The sequence below is a fragment of the Mytilus trossulus genome, chromosome 9, assembly GCF_036588685.1.
Source record: "Mytilus trossulus isolate FHL-02 chromosome 9, PNRI_Mtr1.1.1.hap1, whole genome shotgun sequence".
NCBI classification, from domain to species: domain Eukaryota; kingdom Metazoa; phylum Mollusca; class Bivalvia; order Mytilida; family Mytilidae; genus Mytilus; species Mytilus trossulus.
Genome location: NC_086381.1, coordinates 5976764 through 6001819, shown reverse-complemented (window position 1 = coordinate 6001819; position 25056 = coordinate 5976764). Strand labels below are relative to the sequence as shown.

Here is a 25056-nt window from a genome sequence, read left to right as displayed (position 1 = left end):
AGATAGAATTTTGAAAATACACTTTATTCTTTGTATATGTATGTTCAAAGTATACAGAAAAACGCAAACCGGAAGTCTAATCTTACTTAAAATTTCGTCCAATGACGGAACAATATCCGGATGCCTTTTTTCTCGTTTTTCTCCAAAAATAACTCAATCTGAATAATCATATGAATGGATGACAAATGCCACTATGCACTGTACCTATAGGACACAGAGGCGTGTTGATTAATTTATTGTGGAAAGAAGAGAAGCGACACCAAAAATGAGGTCTTCTCGTTTAATAGTATAGATACATCTAGAAAAAGATTGGGTAAAACTGATTTGGTTTGTAAGGATGAAGGAAAACTTTAACATAAAGATATGTTGAACTAATTGGTGATAGATATAAGTTAATTGGTATATGAGTGCCAGTGAAACAACTCTCCATACAGGTCACATTTTTCAAAAGTAAACCATTATACGACAAAGTGGGGCTTGTACAGGACGAAGAAAAGAAATTAGCCCAATCTTTTAATTTCACCTTTCGGTATGTTCATGATGTACTGTCTCTTAATAATAATAGATTCAGTGATCACTCGCGTTTAATATATCCAAGTGAACTTGAAATTAAACATACTACCGACACAGATAAATCTGCTTCATATTTATACCTTTTTCTCAAAATTACTACTGATGGTAGGTTGAATACCAAAATTTATGTCAAACGCGATGATTTTAAATTTCCCATTATGATAATGAATCCACAGTACCTACCTTTAATTCTGAAAGTTTCAGTACTCTCATTACTACTAATCGACAAAGTTCAGTCCTTGAACAACTTATATAATATCCAACTTACAAAAACTGCTGACTTTACACTGAGGAGGTTATTGTTTTGATTTGAATGTCGTGAATTTAATCAACTTTGGTAGGAAATGCTTCTCAATTAAAAACTTCAATAATAAAATAAAATCGCTGAAAAGGCAACCATTACAATCCCTTATTTTAATTTCAAACTGATTAATCTGCACATGTTTTTTGAAATATGAAAAATAAAACAAAGTCTAATAGGAGGAAACAATGGTTGTATTATATATTTTGTCCACGAGCATCACTGAAGAGACATGTATTGTCGAAATGCGCATCTGGTTCAGAAAAATTGGTACCGCTAATGTTAAAACCAGCTATTTCTAAAATAAGAATTTGATTCTGGTAGTGATTTCTCACAAAATTGAAGTAGCAACACTCGATGTGTATGCGACTCAATAGTTATGAACAAACGAGGGTGGTTCCTTGAAAATCTGCACATCGTTTTGCTCTCTTTCGTGAAGGAGTAGGTCCGGTAAGGACTCATTTTGGCCTCAAATTTCAGTTTCATCTGACAAAAGGTTTTGACCCCTTTTTTTAAAACACTTAAATGTCTATTTCACTTGATTCAATTAGTTTTTGTGAAAGATTTTAACTAATTTAGTCATTAAAAACGATCCGATTCAAGCTCAAATATGAAAAATCTCTCAAATATGCAAAAAAACGTCATTTTTTAGATGGATTTTGTCAAAAATGAAAGTGGCCGCATTCGTGTTCATCCATAACCTTTATATATGTTATGTATTATCATAAAATACAACTTGCATTTCAATATAAAGGATGAACACGAATGCGGCTACCTTCGTTTTACACGGAAACCGTCTAAAATTTAACTAAAATGATAGAATTTTGAAGATTTCAGTAATTTAGCATGACTTTATGGTGCTACACCCCGATATATGTGCACTGTACTGTCAAAAACAGCCAATATGTATGTAGCAGAATCATTCAACTGTCCAATAAATAATTAAAAGTTTACATTTTAACAATTGTGCAAAAACTGTTATATTTTTGGGCCAAAAAGTGGTCTTACCGGACCTACTCCTTTCTATTTTCTGATGAAAATATATTTCAGGGGCAAAAGAAATCAAGTATCTTCAATGGTATATGATGGCATGTGGATCATTAATAGTGATATTTGTAGCAATGTTTGCACTTAGATCTACATTTTTAAAAACAGGTAAACCGCTTAGTTTCTCGTACAAACAAAAGTATATATATTGTGTTCTGTGTAGCACTTTGGCTTTTGCTAACCATGGTCAGTATATCTAAAAAAAAAACGCAATAAAAAAACAATAGTCAACGGATAGAAATGTTGTCTACAGTAAGATATGATTCTGTGTAAATACACACGAAAGAAGCCTAACTGGGAGCAGTATTTAGCTGTGAGTGTGACTATGTTACTTTAACACTTGTGTTGATGCCCAGACAAAACAGTAAGCTAGAAAGTTATAATTGATCAAGCAAAATATCTAATGTTATTTCATATACCTTTATATCCTTTAAAAAGCATGAATAAATTTACTTCAAATTATAAATTACTTTGTGAAACTCTTTGTAGTTAATGTCTGTTCAAAACCAACCATTTGGAAGCCACGTTTTCAAAAAAGCACAGAGAGACCAGCAACTAGGATCAAAAGGGTATGCTCATTAATCGTTATATTTCAAGTGATTAAATAGAGTAGCATTTCTTGAAATTTTACTGCAATGCACATCCAACTAAAAATAATCTTATTTCTTTATAATTAACGTCTCCTGTCTATCAAAAAAGTTTACATTTATCGATCAAATAAAAATTAAATAACTTATATGAAAATTCAAATTGAGATGGAATTCAAACACCATACATTAGTGGACAAAAAATCTCTTTAATTAATAGTTGTTTGTTCGATACAGTCATTTACTCTTTGTTATAACAAACAGCTATTTCACAAGATATGTATATGTCTCTGTTTGAAATCCCCAAAATTACTATACCGTATGACTATGTAAAGGGGTGTTATAATCAACAAATTTTGTTAAAGGTTTACCTGCAATTTGAGCATATTGAAACATTGAATGAATAAAATAAAATGTGTTTTCCTCTAGAACCATATAGTATTAATTTTAAGTAATGACACCAGTGATACAACGAGTAGTTTGCAGCAGTAGAGAGATATTTATCGTGCAACAATCAAATTTGTGCATTTCAACAATAGTTATCACTTATGTTTAAAAACGTAAAACTGGTGTTTTCCTGAATATTAGTTTTCTGAGAATCGTACTTTCCCCCACATCCAACATCATGTACTGACACTCAATTACAGCTAAACCAACAACAGCAGTTACATTGCAAAGCACACACAGAAACTGATTTGTCTTCCGATTAATTACTAAGTGTCTTTTTTAATTGATATTACAAAAAGTAATAAAGTGATTAACGTGTTTAAAAAATACTATTTTCAGAGAGCTTACAGTGATCAATTCATGGAGGTTACTCTTAATCAATTAAATAATGGTGAACGCATATTAATCATAGGACAGACCAATGAAATGGACGCCAGTACTGAAACCAACATATGATTTGTTAGTTTACGTTTTCTCAATGAAATTTGACTGTGAAGTATTGTTAAAAGTTGAAAAATGATATTGGTATCACTTTCATTTGATAACGAAAACGCACAGTTTAGGACCAAATTGACCCTTAAATGTATATACATGATGTATGTCTTTATTTTGCAGAATAAAAGTATTGTATTTCTAATTCTTTGGTAAAGCCTAAAGAATAAAGGGCTGTGCTTTAGCGCATGATACGCCCGTTGCTCTTTTAACTTGTCTTTTAATGAATTTGTATGATCTACTAGAAATATAGTGAGCCCTGTCAAATACCTCCCCCCCCCCCGAAATAATAAATAAAAATGCACAAAACAAATGGCACTATTAAGGCTACCGCAAATTTAACTAAGTTTGTTGTCTTAATTTTTCATCCATACATTATATCTTGTTCACAACACACTTTCTGAGTACCAAGTACCTTTTATATTTATAAAATGGAAAGGAAGCTTATGTGAGTTATTGTCCGAAGTAAGGACGACGGACGGACAGACGGACGGACAACGGTATACCATAATACGTCCCGTCTTAAAGACGACGGGCGTACAAAAATGGCAAAAAAGACTACAATGACAATGAGGAGAAGCAAGAAGATAACAGGGAAAGTGAAGATGGTGAAAGTGACTCTACTGAAAGTAATGATCTAAATGAGGAAGTAGGTGATGAAAGTAAGGATTTCATTGATGATAAAGATAAAGATTACATTGATGATGGAGATGAGGATTTCATTGATGATGAGGATGAGGATTTCATTGATGTTGAGGAGGCCTCTTCTGAGAATAAAAATGAGGATTTTTCTGATGATGAGGACAGTGGTTACAGTGAAGAAGACACTGATGATTAAACCTAGTTCAGCTTTTCAATATTTAGCATAAAAAAACAAATATCATTAACATTGGCATATAACATAGAAGTCTTCAATGCAATATAAGGAAAGTGATATATGATTATGGGTTTCCAAATTTTATAGTACTTTGAAAGAAGGTAATTTTCTTGGGGTATATTGATTGAACCTTTTTATTGTTTAGAATATTCACAAGATGATCATAGTAATAAATGTTTAGGAGACTTGATTTCCTTATTTTTTTCATTTAAGGAATATTTAGTCACATGTCAGGATTTTTATGTTGTCAGTTGTTCACTTATTATGTGCTATTGTAGACTAGTTATGTTTCATAACATTTTTTATTGCGCTTAACCCTTCCACCGAAACCTTACTCTATAAAAAAAAGCTGTGATGCTAAGGTATCATTTATGATTTCAATTGCAACCAATTTTAACAAGAGTAAAACATCCTATATGCAAAAGCAGTATTTGATTTTAATCCATAGCTTAGATAGTAAAAATGTTATCATAAAATAATATATGCCTCAGGGAACAGTTAGTATCTCAGGGACTGCTAATGTGCTTTCATCCTTGCAACCATTCAATAAAAGTACAAACGTATGACATTCATGGAACCTATTTTTTACAAGAAATTTAATGTTTTAAATTGAACTAAAGATTTTACAAGTTTTATGTTTTCATTAGATTTTATTAAGTATTATTTGTTACATCAATAGATATAAACAATTCACCAAAGTTTCATGGCAATTGGTGAAAGCCTTTTTGAGTTATTGTATGAAGTGTTAAAAATCCCCCTTTTTTTATGAATAAAGCCCCATAAATCCAAAACTTAAAATCTGAAATTTATAAAATTGAAAGGGAGCTTACATCAATAGATTTAAACATTCACCAAAGTTTCATGGACATTAGTGAAAGCCTTTTTCAGTTATTGTCCGAAGTGTTAAAAATCCCCCTTTTTTATGAATAATTAAAGCCCCATAAATCCAAAACTTAAAATCTGAAATTTATAAAATTGAAAGGGAGCTTACATCAATAGATTTAAACATTCACCAAAGTTTCATGGACATTGGTGAAAGCCTTTTTGGGTTATTGTCCGGAGTGTTGAAAATCACCCTTTTTTTATGAATAAAGCCCCATAAATCCCAAACTTAAAATCTGAAATTAAAAAAAAAAAAACGAAAGGAAGCTTACATCAATAGATACTAGAACATACCCGCGAAATCGCGGGCATTTAGAGCGTGGTTGAAAGTATGTAAAGTGTTGTAGGAAGAATTTTATAAAATAGTTACTGACAGGTGAATTTCAGGAAAAGTATCAGAAGTAATAGGTACTTGGGGACAGGAAAATGTTGTTTTTTAACCCTCCTTCTTTATTTCCAAAATTCCTATTTTTTTTGTTTTCTATTAATTTCATTATGAACATTCAAGTCAGGGGCCTGTAATTCAGTGGTTGTCGTATGTTTATGTGTTTTATATTTGTTTTTCGTTCATTTTTGTAAATAAATAAGGCTGTTAGTATTTTCATTTGAATTGTTTTACATTGTCATTTCAGGGCCTTTTATATTAGACTATGCAGTATCAGCTTTGCACATTGTTGAAGGCCGTAATGTGACTTTTAAATGTTAGTTTCGGTGTCACTTTGGTCTCTTGCAGAGTGCTGTCTCATTGGCATTCATATCTCATCTTCTTTTTTTGTAAAAAACTTAATGACTGGAGAATTTCAGAAAAGGTATCAAAAGTCATAGGTAATTTGGGACAGGATAATTGTTTTTCTAGCCCGGCTTCTCCTTTTTTCACAAAAGAAATCCTTTTTTTGTGTAAGTTCTCTATTAATTTTAATGACACATGGATAATTTTAGCGCTTATCTGTATATTATGAACATTCATAAAAGGGGGGATCGCACCGGGAGGGGTCCTGATCCCGATATCCCGGTCTTAAGAACATGAAATTTGAGATTCCGAATTTAATATAAATTAAATATCTCGACATCCTGAAATTCGAAAAAATAAATCTCGGATCCCGGAATGGTCAATCCTGAAATTTCGATCTTAAAAACACCCGTTCCCGACGTCCCGAAAAGGTCCTGCTTCATTTATTACTATAAATAAAGTGTATTTTCTTTTAAATTCAATTCTCAGTTTAATATTAAATCGATCCACGGCGGTCATTGATATATTATACAGACACTCTCTTTTTGATAAACTCTGTGACCGCCGTATAAAGTAAACTTGAAAATGGTATCATTTTGTCGTGTGTTTTTCTATGTTGTGATGTTATGCTATTGTTTCAGAAAAAGGGAGAAGGTTTGGATCCATTAAAACGTTTAATCCCGCTGCAAATGTTTGCACCTGTCCTAAGTCAGGAATCTGATGTACAGTAGTTGTCGTTTGTTTATGTAATATATACGTGTTTCTCGTTTTGTTTATATAGATTAGACCGTTGGTTTTCCCGTTTGAATGGTTTTACACTAGTAATTTTGGGGCCCTTTATAGCTTGTTGTTCGGTGTGAGCCAACGTGTCGAAGGCCGTACTTTAACCTATAATGGTTTTAAATTACTTTTTGAATTGTTATTTGGATGGAGAGTTGTCCCATTGGCACTCACACCACATATCTATCAGACAGAAAATACACTTTATTCCTAGTATATGTATTTGTTTCAAGGTATACAATAAACGCAAGCCGGTGGTCTAATCTGAATTTCGTCTAATGACTGATATCCGACAGAAAGTACACTTTATTGGTAGTATTTATGTATAATAAATGTAGTATATAGAAAACGCAATCTGACTTAAAATTTCGTCCAATGACGGAAACATATCCGGACGCCTTTTTTTTCTCGTTTTCTCCCAAAATAACTCAATCTGGATAATCATATGAATGGATGACAAATGCGATTATGCACTGTACATATAGGACACAGAGGCATGAAGATTAATTTATTGTGGAAAGAAGAGAAGCGACACCCAAAATGAGGTCTTCTCGTTTAATAGTATATAGAAGATAAACAATTCACCAAAGTTTCAAAGCAGTTTCTCCTAAGAGCCTGTGTCGCTCACCTTGGTCTATGTGCATATTAAACAAAGGAAACAGATGGATTCATGACGAAATTGTGTTTTTGTGATGGTAATGTGTTTGTAGATCTTACTTTACTGAACATTCTTGCTACTCACAATTTTGTCTATATGTAATGAACTTGGTCCTTTATATAATAAGTTACAGAGAAAACTTCCCAAAATTTACCAAATTCATGAAAATTATAAAAAATTTACTATAAAGGGCAAAAACTCCTTAAGGGTCAACTACCATTTCGTTCATGTTAACTTATTTGTAAATCTTACTTTACTGAACATTATTGCAGTTTACTGTCTATCTCTATCTATAATAGTATTCAAGAAAATAACAAAAAAAAAACGCAAAACTTCTTTAAAAATTCCCAATTTTGGGACAGCAACCCAACAATCAGTTGTTCAATTCATCTGAAATTTCAAGGCAGATGAAAACAATTTAACCCCTTGAAAGATTTGCTCTAAATGCTTTGGTTTCAAAGTAATAAGCCAAAATCTACATTTTACCCCTATGTTCTATTCTTACATTTGTACAATGTAGCAATGGCGGCCATCTTGCATGATTGACTGGATCACCGGTACCGCTCACATTTTTTAAACTAGATTCCCAAATGATGATTGTGGCCAAGTATGGTTATATAGATTCTTACACTGCAACAAGTGTATTACGATATTTCTCCACTCGAGACAGTTAAATTTTATTATTTAAAGCGCGAGGCTTGCCGAGCTCTTTTAATAATGAAATTTAACTGTCGAGAGTGGAGAAATATCGTAATACACGAGTTATAGTGTCGGAATCTGTTTCTCTAATGCTTTTTTATCGTTCTTTTTGAAAGATTTTCAAACACTTGTGCTCTTTATATGCGACGTCATCAGGCATTGTCGCCTTTTTTCATGACGTCACAATAGGAAAATTCAGGAGAAAACAAAACATTTAGACGTCATAATCAAATTTCGACTAATCATTTGCCGAGAACAGATTTTTCACTAGTGAGGAGAAATATTTTTCTCACACCGGTCAGGAAATGTGAAAATAGCACAAAAATTAGAGAAAAGTTTCAGAGGAGAAGATTTTTGTAAAAGATTACAAAAATTTCCTCAAAATAGGTTAAAAAAAATACTATAAAGGGCAATAACTCCTTATTATAAGGGTCAACAGACTACATGTATATTGGTCATGATAACTTATGTGTAGATCTAACTTTGCTGAACATTATTGCTGTTTACAGTTTATCTCTATCTATAAAAATATTCAAGATAATAACCGAAATCGGAAAAATTTCCTCAAAATTACCAATTCGGTTGCAGCAATCCAACAACCGATTGTCCGATTCATTTGAAAATTTCAGGGCAGATAGATCTTTAAAATTAGTTGATAAACATTTTTACCCCATTTCAGATTTGCTCTAAATGCTTTGGTTTCAGAGTTATAATATAAGCCAAAATATACATTTTACTGGACACTGGACATATTTTTCAAACTAGAAACCCCAATGATGATTGTGGCCAAGTATGGTTAAATTTGGTCCATTAGTTTCAGAGGAGAATATTTTTGTATAAGTTAACGACGACGGACGCCAAATGATGAGAAAAGCTCACTTGGCCCTGTGGGCCAGGTGAGCTAAAAAAGCTTAACGCTCGTCTAAACAAATATTGATATGCAATGTGGATAGTATACTCCTCTTCTCGTCGTGACTTTTGGAAAGGTTTGTAATACAAGCTTTAACAAAATGTTCCAAACATAAGTCGTCTTATTGTTCATCAAGGTTTGACTTTGACTTTTCTTTAAGCTTTTTCGCGTTTGGAGTAGGTTTTGGATATATAATATTTTGTTCTGGGAATAGTGATTGTCGAGCTCTGTTAATTGTATTACAGTAAAATCTGACAGAAAAAAAAAAACCTGTATGCATTGCTGATCATTTTTACTGTTTCTATGTAGCTTGTATATTTCTCATGATAATTTGCGAATCAGTAAAACATTGTCATGACATTATGGCAATAACTCCTACACAGGGTATATCAAAGATTGTAATCATATTGGCACTTGGGAATCGTATACTTCTGAACCTTTATAATAGCCACATTTTTGTATTTATCTTATTTTATAATTAAATAGATAAAACCAGAGGCTCTGTTTTTATTCACCTTGGTCTTTGTGCATATTAAACAAAGGACACATGATAAAATTGTTTTGGTGTTGGTGATGTGTTTGTAGATCTTACTTCACTGGACATGCCTGCTGCTTACAGTTATCTCTATCTACAACTAATTTGGCCCAGAAGTGACAGTTGAAAATAATTTGTAAATAAAGGCTACAGTAGTATATCGCTGTTCAAAACTCGTAAATCCATGGACAAAAAACAAAATCGGGGTAACAAACTAAAACCGAGCGAAACGCATTAAATATAAGAGGAGAACAACGACACAACACCGAAACGCAACACATACAGAAACGGACCAAGCATCAGACAAATCCCTCGAGAACAACAAACATAACATCTAAACCAAATACATGAATTTGGGATAAACAAGTACCGTGCCACGTCTTATCTTAATATCTCAAAAATAAGAGAAAACAAACGACACAACATTAAAATGCAACACACACAGAAACGAACAATAATATAGCAATGGCCATCTTCCGGACTTGGTACAGGACATTTTTAAAGGGGAAAAAAAAAGGTGGGTTGAACCTGGTTTTGTGGCATGCCAAACTTTAATGGCAAAGTTAAATATAACATTGAAATGACAACATAATATTACAGGACTACAATACAAATAAATAGGAGAACATATTAGACAAAGAAACACAAAACTTACAAACATTGTAAAAATTTACAAAACTTAAAATTTGTGTAAGGGCCTCCACATCAGAATAACGTGGAGGCCCACATCGTTCTGTTGGCTTGTCTAGGTAAACATTGTTTAAAATTTATTATAAAGGACAATAACTCCTTAAGGGTCAACTCACCATTTTGTTCATGGTTAACATTATTGCAGTTTACAGTTTATCTCTATCTATAAAAGTATTCAAGAAAATAACCCAAAACCGCAAAATTTCTTTACCAATTACCAATTCAGGGGCAGCCACTAAACAAAAAGTTTTCCAATTGATCTGGAATTTTCAGGACAGATAGATCTTGACCTAATGAACAATTTTACCAACTGCAGATTTGCTCTAAATGCTTCGGTTTCAGAGATGTGAACTCTGAAACTGCATTTTACCCTATGTACTATTTTTAGCCATGTCGGCCATCTTGGTTCATGGGCGGGGTCATCGGACACATGTTTTAGACAAGATACCCCATTAACGATTGTGGCAGAGTTTGGTAAAGCTTGGCCCAGTAGTAGGAGGAGGAGATTTTTTTAAAAGATTACTTAACTTTTAGAAAATGGTTAGAAATTGTCTATAAAGGTCAATAACTCCTTAAGGTGTCATTTCATGAGGCGTTGTATCTATAACCGGAGCATAGGCTACAGACAAAATTTCAGATTTAGTCTTTTATAAGACCTGGTCTGAAATGGAACAATTTCTTCAGTGTTTTCTGCAGAAAACGGTATCGAATCTAAGTCCTTTCTCGAAAGAAGCCGCAGAAATACCAAAGACAGGACAGATATATCTAGGTTTTCCTATGAAGACAATCTTCCCATAAACATCAGAATAACGTGGAGGCCCACATCGTTCTGTTGGCTTGTCTAGGTAAACACACCATAAGATCGGTATTCTAATTATTCAACGTTAAAGATCTTTCTAGTCCCTGTTTAATCTTGATGGAACTTATGTGGGCGTTTGTTGATTCGTTTTGGTACTGAAATACAGCTCTAACCATGGAGTGAAATGTATTTTACCATCAATTGTCTCAGCATTTAGGTCAATATGTTCTGTTCCCTCCTGTATAATACCACCTCTTCAATATAGAGCAATACCATTAGTAATATAGGAATTGTCTTGGATTATGTCTATTTCAACATTTGCTAAAATAGTCCATTATATACGTACTTAAGAGTAGAATGCACAAAAACAATGACTGTTTTGATTTATTAAAAAAAGTTTTAGAGAAAAATTCATGGTGTAATTGTAATGTCACACCAAGATGAAATGGGGAAGACAGGTTTTTGGTTGAAGCAAGTATGCATTCTGTTATTACCAGGACCTTTCGCAATTTGTAGACAGAAGGCTCAGAAGTTCAAGTATTACTTCAATCTTTCCATGAGCATTAGAATAACAAGGAGGTCCATATCATTTTCATTAAATTATAATGGAAAGTTAAAAATCCTCATCAAAGTTTACTAAAAATACTGACTTGGAATGGCTTCAAAACTTTACAATAGAAAGTATTATAACATTTTAATTCGAAAAATCATGAAATTATCAATGTAATCTTAATTTACAAAATTCGTTAAAATGATACAGACTGTGTTTCGTTAAACTGAATGAAAATGGATAAAATTAATAAAAAAAATTACAGAATTCTAGTTTTAAAAATATAGATAAACAATTAAACTCTGTATAAAATGCAAAATCATATGTTAAAAGACCAAAAAAGAAAGTAATAAAATTGTGTCCCATGTTGAAAGGAGTAGGGGCATTAAAGCCTAGTTTTGGTCCAAGAAAATAAAATGTTTGATAACCATTTCAAATTGGCACATAATGTTTAGAAATGCATAGGAACAAGAAATATAAATTAAAAGCAGAAAGATTTGTATCTGATGACATCACATTTATGTCATAATATGTATTGTTTTCACAAAAACGGTGAAAAATACAGAATTTATGCAGTTTTCTATCATTATTTCCGTTGAGGAAACATCCTGTGCAGCTGAGAAACAACAAAATAATTTAAGAGAAGCTTTATTATAACTATTGGCATAATCTCACCAAATATAAAGTTGTTTCTTGGGTGCGCACATACTTTTTCAATCTAAAAGATACTTAAAATTTGATGAAAAAACAAGGAAAATCACAAAATTTAACAAATTAGGTCATGATTCTTTCCCATGGTAACTTGTTCGATATCAAATTTGTTTTGTTTTTCTTAGTACCTTATACCTTAGTCAAGTTTTCAGTAATTTAAAAATATGTATGATAACTTTTAAATTTGCAGTATTTTTTGGGCAAAACAAGGGCCCTATTGCCCCTACTCCTTTGAAAAATATCCAAGCGTCTTTTTTCTTTCCATTTTATAAAAGAACTGCACTGCAGAAAATGTCTATGACCGGGCAAAAAAAGTTAGCTTAAGGTATTGGCTTTGCAAAAAAATCGTTTTTAGCATGCAGGTATGCCAGTCCATTAAAGTCGTAAAATAAGCACCTCTTTGTTGATCTGTCACTCCACTAATATATTTGGTGAAGCTGTTCATGTCTGTCTGACAGGATTCATCTGTCCATGAGCACATTTTCATGGTTCTTTGAACTTTGTAAAGTTGTTGTGGTTGTATTTATTTCTCATATACTTTTTATGGCTCATATAATAATAATTCAGGTATTCTTGAATATGTTTTTTTATATTTATATCTAACATTTTGAAAAACTAAATGGCACATGAATATATTTTTTTGTTTCTCATTGTAATGTTCCAGCACACTTTATGTTCTCCATATTAACAATGATCTGTTTAAGGTTTCAAATAAGTTATCACAGAATAAACTTGCTGTTCCCCTCCTAAATCATCTACTGTGTTAAAAGTAAGTGCTGAAATATAGAAAATCTATAAATTATAAAAAAAAAACAGTACTTGGTTAAGTCAGATGTTAAAGTTTTAACAAAGCAGTCCACAATAAAAAACATGCCACACAAAATATATTAAAAAATCAGCAAAAAACAATTTCACATCAATTATTATGCAAAATAACTTCCATCAATATATTTCAAAATTTAATCTCTTAATTTTTTTTTCTAAAACTTCTAAACAATCACTGTTGAGCTTCTATATTTTTCATTACATGAGCAATTTATTGGTTACAAGTATATGTACAACAATAATAATAGTATACAGCAGGGGGGGTGTGAACAAGATGTTACTGTTTCAAACTGGCATATTGTGTGTATATAATGTTATATAGTGAGTTATAAACTAATATATCAAGCTAAAATACAACGAAACTATGATAAGGTTATATATTCTGATAGGACTTACAATTACATCTGAAATTCTTTTGTACATAGCTGTATTTAAAAATAAACAACATAATTTTGAAGCAGTTTTATTAGCTATAGGTTGTGCTTACTCATTAAAATAATCATTGTCTATTCTATGGTCAGGTTGTTTTCTCCTGGACATATTCCCAATTTTCATTCTCAATTTTATTTGATAAAAAAAGTGAATATTGTTTTTGAATGTGCCATCCCTAATTTTTACCACTTTCCAGTTTTTGAACATCTTTTTGTGATGAAATCCAGTAGAAACAAGAATATGTGTTCATAGGCTACTATAACTAAGACCATCATATTTTGTAGAAGCACTTAATATTGGTCAAAATCCTAACTTGGTTTTAATTTTTAAAATTTGTATTTTGGGTTCCACGGATACTTGTATCTAGCCTATGAACATTGCATTTCTGCGTTTAGTGTAATTTTGACTAAAAAAATGAGTCCATATTTTCAGTAAAATACAGAATAGAAAAAAGCAATTCAATTTTTTTCTTTAGATGCTATTTCTTGGTCTTGAAGATAAGTTGCTGTCCAAGTTTCAAAAGAATTCATATCAGTAAAATACTGCAAAATTATCCTACATACTGTATTTTGGCCATAAACAATTGTCTCTTAGTTTCACAAGATTCAATGAAGGTTTGACAAAGTTATTGATGACTGAAAAATTTGAACCACAGACTGAACCAATTTGACACTGCTGATGCTGACGAGAAAACTATGATAACACTGTTTCCCTTTTGCAAGATAAATGATGCAGGCTCGTCATAACGTTCACCATATAAAATACAAGAGTACTCATTTTTCAGATCGCCATTATATAGTCCAATTCCTAAAACTAAATGTTAACCTAATCATAAATTCACAAAGGTTTTGATTCACGGAGAGCAAACTATAATTTTGCTATCTTGTGCAGGCACTTGACTATGTCAGCCTGTAAGAACAATGCAGACCCTTCATGACAGGATTGAAAAGTACATCAATGTTATAAACATACCTGACATCAGATGTATTACTTTTATCAGATCCTTGTAGTCCCTGTTAAATAGAAATAAACCAATTATAACCATGTGTATACAAATATTTAAGATTGCTGATGATAATGATTTTAATTTCGTCATTGTTTCATATTATGAGAAGTTTTACTATTTTGCCATGCAGTGATCTTTTATAGTACATAAGTATGAGTTTTGATCATAGTCAGAGATGAAAGCCACTTTGTTCACATCCTCATCTTTCGGAGTAAGGTTAACAATCGTCTCTTTGGCATTTGTACCTAATCTCCTTTTTTTTATATTGAATATGTATTTTTACAAATATATATATTTTGAAAAAGGAAAAAAAAACACCCATAGTTCTTTTTTTGGGGGGCCCTCTTCCACAAGTTTGTTCTAACAAATGGTAAACCTGTTCGAAACTGCACTGCACATGTTATTTATTGTGTGTTCTATGTTAATGTTATTTAAAAATTTGAATTTATTGTCTCAAAGAGATTAATAACTAAATAACTGTTTTCTAGGGCCAATACCATTAAGAAAATAAAGAGACTAGTGTTTTCAAAAGGAAAAATACAACTTTTTAAATCTAAAATGTTTAACTTTTCACCTGAGGATTTCCAAGTAAACCATAACTTGTTTTCTTTAGAGGACCTCCTCTTCCAGACAATATTTCATCCTAAAAGAACAAATGCGATACTTATCTTTAGTCACATCAATCTGATTTTGTAGAAGGTAAAAAAATCAGTAAGAGCCAATATTTGGCCCCTTAAATTGCAGAAATAGTAATCTTGTTCTTGTGTTTAAAAACATGTTTATTAAAAGGATAATCAAGAACAAGTAACTATTATCTTAAAACATTATTGGAGCAGATAGGTCACTTACACAAGTATGACATCATAACGATATTAAAATTTAAGTGCTTGACCTAAAATGTCCATTTCACTATTAGTGTTTGGTCCAAATACAAAATGTACATATGAGCAACATGCAACTATCCACAAAAAGATATTTTACTCATATAAACAACTTTTGTGAATACATTTTGTAACACAATATCTTTTTTGATGAGGTTGTAGTTGATATCTATATACACGGTTAAAATTAGAATAGCAAAGAATGCCAAATGGAATGAGCATGAATACCAATGCAAACTTTTTTTCACCTTTATCTGATAATCCTAAAATTTACACTGTTTATAAAAACATCTTCTAATGGTATTAATTTTTTATCTCCTTTATCTCCTTTCTTGGTGCTTTATATCATTGACATGTGACTAAAATATCTTTTGAACATGTAATATAAATTTTCTGAAAGAAACTATTTTACAAGACTTGTATTACCCACCTCTTTCTTGTGCTTCTTAAACAATGACTTTGGCTGCCAAAGTTTAGAAAATGTTTTCACAAATCCATTCTGTTCATGATAGCATTAATAAAATGTAAACTTTACAAACTAATTCAGTCCAATAATTAAATACCTGATATGATGAAATAGGTTGCAAAAACATATTTCTATCACAAAATATGTTCACTGTAAAAAGTTAAAAGTTACTTTAGAGAAGAAATCTTTGAACAAAGGTATAAATTGCTCCTCATTTATAATATCTCAGGAAGAGACTAATTCTGAGCCTTAGAGCAAGAAGCTAGCTGATATATATATGGTATCTTTAAAAATACCTTACTATTTATCCTAACTTTGTATGAATTCAAATAAAATTCTAAAACGTAGACTCTTTATCATGACCACTAAAGCATAAATCTTATATATTCCATATATATTGAATTGCTGTTACTTGGGTCTTTAACAAATTGACCTAAAAAGGGATAGGGGTATTCCTCTACTTCATAGTATTTGTATAATATATATAAATATCAATAGCTTATATTATCTTCAAACAAACATTTATTCATACTATTGTGCACAGGAATTCTGCTTTGTCTCCAATTCTTTCGATACCCTTTTGTACAAATTAGTACCATTCTCAACTTTTTTTGCAATGCATCCTAACTTTTGTTAGAATTCATAAATATTAGATAAGGGTATGCATTTACACAACAGGCATTGACACAGTTTAACTATAAATTTGCTAAATTTTAAAACATTATTTTTTTTAAATCTTCAAAATTATGAAATTTTCAAAAATTGAAGTTTCCCATAGCTTTGCCACTATGAATAAAGCAAACAATGGTCATTTTTTATGTCATTTCCTGAAGAAATGTTTCACAGCTGTTACAAATTCAATATACAATGTTTGAAATGTTGCCATATTTTGTTCAAATTAAGCCATTAAATTCACTGAATATCCTTGGTACATTAAAATATATTAGAAAAAATCTCATTCAGATTTACATTATGATGATTCAAATTTGAGGAAATTATTACTTTTATATGACTATACTAACATATAGTACTTCTAAGCAAAAATGTTCAACTTCATATTTTTAACAAGTCATGCTTCAAAATAACATCAAAGGCTCTACTACTATTGAAAATATCTGTATCTACAAAATGCCGAATTAATAGGATTTAAAAAATTAAAAGACTGTGTAAACTGAATAAAAACATAATCTGGGTATATATTAAAATGCAAATAATATTTCTTGGAAAGGAGAGCTTATTCTAATACATTGTAGGTAAAAAAATTAAATTGTGCTGCCTGTTGAAGAAAACAATCTGAGAGAGGGAAAGGGAGATAACTATACCATTTCCCCGCTCGATTCACGTAACATTTCCTCCTGCTCTTGTTTATGTCTACAAAATCTTAATTCTTTTTCTGCATCCATACGATTTCTCTCAATTTTGCTCAACAACTGTTTTTCAAGTCTCTCACGTTTCTTTTTGTTTTTTTCAAAGGTCTAGAGTTCAATACAAAGACAACGATAAATAAAATTAACTATTATATAAAATTCTGCAAGAAGGTACATATATTTTTTCAAACAAATAGGCCATTTTTGGAAATCTTATAAAATCCTTGTTATTTTGTCATAGGTTTTGAATGAAAAAAAAGATGCCAAAAAATGAATTGTTAAATTTATAGCAATTTAGCCAGAACCATTTCACATTTAATTGTCAATGGCTTATACATCACACATTCTATTTCAAAAATAAGGACATGGATCTTTAATCTATTATGCTTTTTCAGTTCCATTATTTACAAACTATCAATATTTAAGTCTTTTAGAAAAAGCTTGTTATTTTGCAACAGTGTAGCCATTATTCTTAAAAAAGCAAGATGTAGTATGATTGCTAATGAGATTAATGTCCACCAAAGATCAAATGAAATGAATGTAAGCAATTTTAGGCAATCATACAACCTTCAACAATGAGAAAACTTTTCTCTCATGAATATCGTGATATTCTCACCTGCATCCTTAACAATTCAGCCTCTTTTTTGTTCTCATCTAACTTCAGTTGTAAAACTCTTTGTAATCGTTCAGCTGTATCATCTTCTTCATTGTCAGACAATTCATGTTTGTTTTTGTCCATCTTTTTTTGCATCATCACTCTTTGTAATCTTTCTGCAGTATCTTCTTCTTCATTGTCTGATGGCACATGTTCATTCTCAATTCTGACTTCTGGTTCTATAATATCAACTGTAAAATTAAAACATAGGAATTAAACCTATAACACATGCATATATGGAGAGTTGTCTCATTGGCACTTATATCACATCTTCTTATATTTGTAATATATTATGCAATAAAAGAGGCTGCAGATATTACAGGATTGATATTCAAAACTCATGAATCAGAATCACAACTCCGTGGTAAAAAAAAAACTAAAAAAAAAACCTGAAATAGACACACAAGCCCCTGTAACATAGCAACTAAAGACTGAGCAACACCAAAACAGGGGATTAAATTTCATCCTAAATGTCTAAGATATCATCTGATTTTTGAAAAAAAAGATGCCAAAAGGGTATGCGTTGCAATGTGGACTCTATTACATTACACCAGACTTGTATATTCCATTGATTTGTAGTTTGTATTTGTTGTTCTTTACCTATTTGTATCACCTCTTCTGTATCTGACTGGTATGGCAACCTTCCTTCTTTACTCTTTAGCTTATAAGATGATACTTCATGTACCTCATCTGAAAATATAACAAATGGGATTTCAATAGGCCCTGTTTCAATAGAAAAAAAAATTCTTGATTTCAGAAGTTTAAAGTCTTTATATAGAATATCTGAAATCATGACAAAGAAGGATAGTTTATATAAACAAATGAAAGGCTTTAAATATTGCACTTTAAATGTTGCACACATCTTTGTTTTTGTTTTTAACTTCAACATAACATGTTTGAACTTGCTTCAATCAATTTAGAAAAAGGAAATTCACAAAATAAAACAGATTATCGGTCGTCCCATGGTCTATATCACTCTGTTGAGATCTTAATATTATTCCATATCATGTCTTTGTGACGACCAATACGTTGACCTGACCTTAATAACTTTGACCCAGACATATCAGCGACGTCATAATGTTTGAACTGACGTTAATAACTTTGACCTGAACTTATCAAGTCATCTTTTGTGTGCTGGTGAAACAAAGAAAACACTTCTGAAACACGCATATATGTAGCCCAATAAATCGATTATCAGGTTATCTGCATATTGATATTGTAAAATATCAGCTGCTTGACATTATATGAAGGCTTTTTGATCTCGTTCGCTAAGCTCACTCGACAAAAAGCTTCATATTATGTCTCGAAGCTGATATTTAATGATATCAACATGCAGATAACCTGATAATCGGTACCTATCTTTGGTCAAAGGCTAAATTTTTCAGGTTGTATACAACTAATCATAAGAATCACTGTACAAAATATTGTATACAGAAATGAAATAATCTTCAACATTATACCAGCCCATGCTTAAACAGACATGCAACAATTCATTCTTTAATATAAAATTCCATGCAATTGAAACCTTGTTATAATTTATTCAGGAATTTACTACAAGTACTGTACTTTAACAAAAGCTTTAAGTACCCAAATTACAACTTCTTGCTTTTCATTTAATTATATATCATTAAGTGCTTCCTCAATTTATTTTCAATTTGACCTCATTACTGACACTATTCTCATAGATTTCATGGTATATATATTAATAACAACAATGACACTCTGTGACCATGGGCTAGTCAATTTCCTGCCTACAACAATCATTTATTTTTTCTATTTCTTCCTTCCTGAAATTCAATTCATTAGTTTTTATTTCAAAACTAGGATATGATATTTTTTTATTAACAGCTGACTTCCTGCTCTTTAATCTGGACAGTCATCCTGGTGCCAGATATTCCTTCCACCATGACCTCCCATGTAATAAACAAAGTCACACCAATATGTGAACAGCCATTTAACTTCAAAAGGGTTATGGATTTTTTCTTAACAAAAATTTTGAATCCAGATTTCCCCAAATAATTTGGGAATCAGATATAAACCATACACCCCCCCTTTTTTTTAAGTTTAATGGTTGCTACCTAATTAGAATTACTACATCGGAATCCTTTAAATTTAATAATTTTTCAAAATTGTCAGAAAAAATATGAATTATCAAACCTGTATTTTGGAATAAGTTGTCAGCCTGCTTCATAGTTTCTGTGTTATAAATATCATCTCTGTTAAATATTCTGTAAATAAACCTCAGTTTAAACATTAATATTCAGCATATCAGTAATAGAACAAGTTACAACAGAAGTCTATCTTTTTTATACCTCTGAATAATTAAAGAGATAAAGAGATGTTGTATAGTTGCCAATTAGAAAAGCTTTCCACCAAAGATCAAAGACAAGAAGGTAAACAATTATAGAACTCTGTGTGTCTCCAATAATGAGCAAACCCATGCTCCCTAATGATTAAGGTCGATATAATACACATCACAAAATAATAAATACCGTATAGCGGGTTATTTTCGCGGGTGTAAAATTTCGCGATTTCCATTGAACAAGGTATACGAAATATTTTGGCGGTTATTATTTTGGCGGATTAAAAACTTGTATTCATACCTTTGTGTGTACACCTTTAATTTGGCGGAACTTATTTTGGCGATTTTGTTCTATCCGCGAAAATAAGCGAAAATTTGCACCCCGCGAAAATAACCCGCTATACGGTAATTCAAAAATAAAAAGCACCAGGCTGACTTAAAAACATAGTATTAACAAATGAAACTGTGAGCTACTGCTCATTGATGATACCCTCAACTAAATACTTGATGGTTAACCGGAAGTTGTTGAGAGATGAATCTGAAATGCATCATACATTATAGCCAATTTATTTAAACCATGAAACCAAATTTCAGAATTCCTTGTAATGAAGTTCTAAAGAACTAGAGGCTCTAAAGATCCTGTGTCGCTCACCTTGGCATATGTGAATTAATCAAAGGAAGCAGACAGTTCTTGACAAAATTGTGTTTAGGTGATTGTGATGTGTTTGTACATCTTCCTTTACTGAACATTCTTGCTGCTCACAATTATCTCTATTTATAATGAACTTGTCCGTGTAGTTTCAGTGGAAAATGTTAGTAAAAATTAACAAATTTTATGAAAATTGTTAAAAATTGATTATAAAGGACAATAACTTCTTAGGGGGTCAATTGACCATTTTGGTCATTTTGACTTATTTTTGAGTCTTAAATTGCTGTACATTATTGATGTTAACAGTTTATCTCTATCTATAATAATATTCAAGATAATAACCCAAAACAGCAAAATTTCCTTAAAATTACCAATTTAGGGGCAGCAACCTAACAACGAGTTGTCTAATTCATCTAAAAATTTCAGGGCAGATAGATCTTTACCAGATAAACAAATTTACCCCTTTTCAGATTTGCTCTTTATGCTTTGGTTTTTGAGTTATAAGCCAAAAACTGCATTTTACCCCTATGTTCTATTTTTAGCAGTAGCTGCCATCTTGGGTGGTTTGCACGGTCACAAAACACAATTTTTAAACTAGATAGCCTAATAATGATTCTGGCTATGTCTGGTAAAATTTGGCCCAGTTGTTTCAGAGGAGAAGATTTTTGTAAAAGTTAACTAAGATTTACGAAAAATGGATAAAAATTGATTAAAGGGCAATAACTCCTAAAGGGGTCAACTGACCATTTTGGTCCTGTTGACTTATTTGTAAATCTTACTTTGCTGAACATGTTTGCTGTTTACAGTTTATCTCTATCCATAATAATATTCAAGATAATATCCAAAAACAGCAAAATTTCCTTAAAATTACCAATTCAGGGGCAGCAACCCAACAACAGGTTGTCCCATTCATCTTAAAATTTCAGGGCAGATAGATCTTGACCAGATAAACAATTTTACCCCTTGTCAGATTTGCTCTAAATGCTTTGGTTTTTGAGTAATAACCAAAAACTGCATTTAACCTCCATGTTCTATTTTTAGCCGTGGCGGCCATCTTGGTTGGTTGGCCGGGGAAAAAAACACAAATTTTAAACAAGATACATCAATGATGATTGTGGCCAAGTTTGAATTAATTTGGCCCGGTAGTTTCAGAGAAGAAGATTTTTGTAAAAGATCATGGAGATTTACGAAAAATGGTTAAAACTTGACTATAAAGGGCAATAACTCCTAAAGGGGTCAACTGACCATTTTGGTCATGTTGACTTATTTGTAAATCTTACTTTGCTGAACATTATTGCTGTTTACAGTTTATCTCCATCTATAATAATATTCAAGATAATAACCAAAAACAGTAAAATTTCCTTAAAATTACTAATTTAGGGGCAGCACCCCAATAATGGGTTGTCTGATTCATCTGAAAATTGCAGGGCAGATAGATCTTGACCTGATAAACAATTTTACCCCATGTCAGATTTGCTCTAAATGGTTTGGTTTTTGAGTTATAAGCCAAAAACTGCATTTTACCCCTATGTTCTATTTTTAGCCATGGCCGCCATCTTGGTTGGTTGGCTGGGTCAAAAAACACAAATTTTAAACAAGATACATCAATGATGATTGTGGCTAAGTTTGGTTTAATTTGGCCCAGTAGTTTCAGAGGAGAAGATTTTTGTAAAAGTTAACGCCGGACGACGGACGCCAAGTGATGAGAAAAGCTCACTTGGCCCTTCGGGCCGGGTGAGCTAAAAATGTGACAACAATTTTCAACTTGGAAGTCATGTGTAAAATGGTGCAGGTGTTTAGTAAACAGGAAGTTGTTAAGAAACTCATCACACAGTATAGCGGACTCATATAAACCATGACATCAAATTTCAGAAATGTAGATCCTGAGAAAGATGCAACTAAAATATTCATGGGAAGGACTGACAAACTGACAGACTGACAGATGGATGGACAGAAGGATGGATGGATGGACAAATAGATGTGCCTTTGGTATCCTTCACCTCTCTTTTAAAGCTCATTCTTTCAAGATATTTAAACGAAAAATTTGGTAAATAGTATACAGCATAGGCATATGTGTGTTTGGTCAAGATCATATGTGTTAGCATATACCAAACTTTGGTTCCAATACGATGCAAGTTACTGGAGTTACTGAATAACCAAATGTTCTGCATTTCTTTTGGTTTATATTAATTTTAACTGTGGAAAAAATTATATGACCTCTAAATCTATAAGAATTCTTATTTAATTATCTCCCTACATTCATATTTTATTGTAATTCCATGTAAGGTTCTGGTTTTATTTTCCAGTAAACTTTTTTATGCATTAGTCTCAGTCTATTGTTAGTCACAATAATCCATGACATTAGTGACTTCCAAATTATCACCAGTCTGACTCCTATGATATGTGATCATATTTCAAAGTCAGTTTGCTATCCTATATATGGTTCTAGTGTTATTTTCTGGATGCCCCTTTTGCCCCTTATTTCAGTCTATTTCTAGGGACTATGACCGTAATATTAAATTTTTAATGACATCAAAATCAATAGGAATCTTTCTCTTATCATATGTAATAATTTATCCATAGTACGCTTACAATACAATATATTACTATGTTCTCCACTCATAAGACTAAATTTGTAAAACATGTAAAACAATTAGCCATTTATTGTGAAAATGTAACAGGATCTATGCAGAGACATTATATATTTAAGTGGTAGAATCAATACCTTTTCTTTAAGTTTGGTTCTTAACTGACCTTTAGAGTCATTTCCTAGATAGAACTCCAAAAATGACACACTTTTCAATAGTAATACACAGTGTTCTCTAATCCACTAAGTGTGCTCTTGAGAGATAACTACAGGTTCTTAAAAGAGCCTGTGTCGCTCACCTTGGTCTATGTGAATATTAAACAAGGGACGCAGATGGATTCATGACAAAATTGTGAGTTTGTGATGGTGATGTGTTTGTACATCTTAATTTACTGAACATTCTAGCTGCTCACAATTATCTCTATCTATAATTAACTTGGCCCAGTAGTTACAAAGGTTAAGATTTTTGTATAAGATTACTAAGATTTACGAAAAATTGTTTAAAAATTAACAATAAAGGGCAATAACTCCTAAAGGGGTCAACTGACAATTTCGGTCATGTTGACATATTTGTAAATCTTACTTTACTAAACATTATTGCTGTTTACAGTTTATCTATAATAATATTCAAGATAATAACGAAAAACAGAAAAATTTTCTTAAATTTACCATTTCAGGGGCAGCAACCCAACAATGGGTTGTCCAATTCATCTGAACATTTCAGGGCAGATAGATCTAGACCTGATGAACAAATTTACTCCTTGTCAGATTTGCTCTAAATGCTTTGGTTTTTGAGTAATAAGCCAAAAACTGCATTTTACCCCTATGTTCTATTTTTAGCTGTGGCAGTCATCTTGGTTGGTTGGCCGGATCACACTACACATTTTTAAACTAGATACCCCGATGATAGTTGTGGCCAAGTTTGGTTTAATTTGGCCCAGTTGTTTCAGAGGAGAAGATTTTTGTAAAAGATTAATAAGATTTACGAAAAATGGTTAAAAATTGACTTTAAAGGGCAATAACTCCTAAAGAGGTCAACTGACCATTTCGGTCATGTTGACTTATTTGTAAATCTTACTTTGCTGAACATTATAGCTGTTTACAGTTTATCTCTATCTATAATAATATTCAAGATAATAACCAAAAACAGCAAAGTTTCCTTAAAATTACCAATTCAGGGACAGAAACCCAACAACAGGTTGTCCGATTCATCTGAAAATTTCAGGGCAGATAGATCTTCACCTGAAGAACAGTTTCACCCCCTTGTCAGATTTGCTTTAAATGCTTTGGTTTTTGAGTAATAAGCCAAAAACTGCATTTCACCTCTATGTTCTATTTTTAGCTGTGGCAGCCATCTTGGTTGGTTGGCCGGGTCACACTACACATTTTTGAACTAGATACCCCGATGATAGTTGTGGCCAAGTTTGGTTTAATTTGGCCCAGTTGTTTCAGAGGAGAAGATTTTTGTAAAAGATTACTAAGATTTACGATATGGTTAAAACTTGACTTTAAAGGGCAATAACTCCTAAAGAGGTCAACTGACCATTTCGGTCATGTTGACTTATTTGTAAATCTTACTTTGCTGAACATTATTGCTGATTACAGTTTATCTCTATCT

At 31.8% G+C, this 25056-nt stretch overlaps 1 protein-coding gene across 5 annotated transcripts in view; it reads right to left on the bottom strand.

Moving 5' to 3' along the window:
* Positions 1 to 11686: 11686 nt before the first annotated feature.
* Positions 11687 to 25056, bottom strand: part of LOC134685028 (harmonin-like) — a 45674-nt gene continuing 32304 nt past the window's right edge. For 3 of the 5 annotated variants that reach the window (XM_063544380.1, XM_063544379.1, XM_063544383.1), the window contains 7 exons: positions 20058 to 20128; positions 18501 to 18590; positions 17862 to 18091; positions 15106 to 15174; positions 14498 to 14538; positions 13490 to 13518; positions 11687 to 13044 (listed from right to left, as the gene is read on the bottom strand). In XM_063544380.1, the coding sequence (XP_063400450.1) occupies positions 12968 to 13044; positions 13490 to 13518; positions 14498 to 14538; positions 15106 to 15174; positions 17862 to 18091; positions 18501 to 18590; positions 20058 to 20128 (607 nt within the window). In that variant the 3' untranslated portion in view covers positions 11687 to 12967. Of the gene's footprint in view, positions 13045 to 13489; positions 13519 to 14497; positions 14539 to 15105; positions 15175 to 17068; positions 17354 to 17861; positions 18092 to 18500; positions 18591 to 20057; positions 20129 to 25056 lie in introns of those variants that run through there. The other 2 variants (XM_063544382.1, XM_063544381.1) reach the window with 2 other exon arrangements.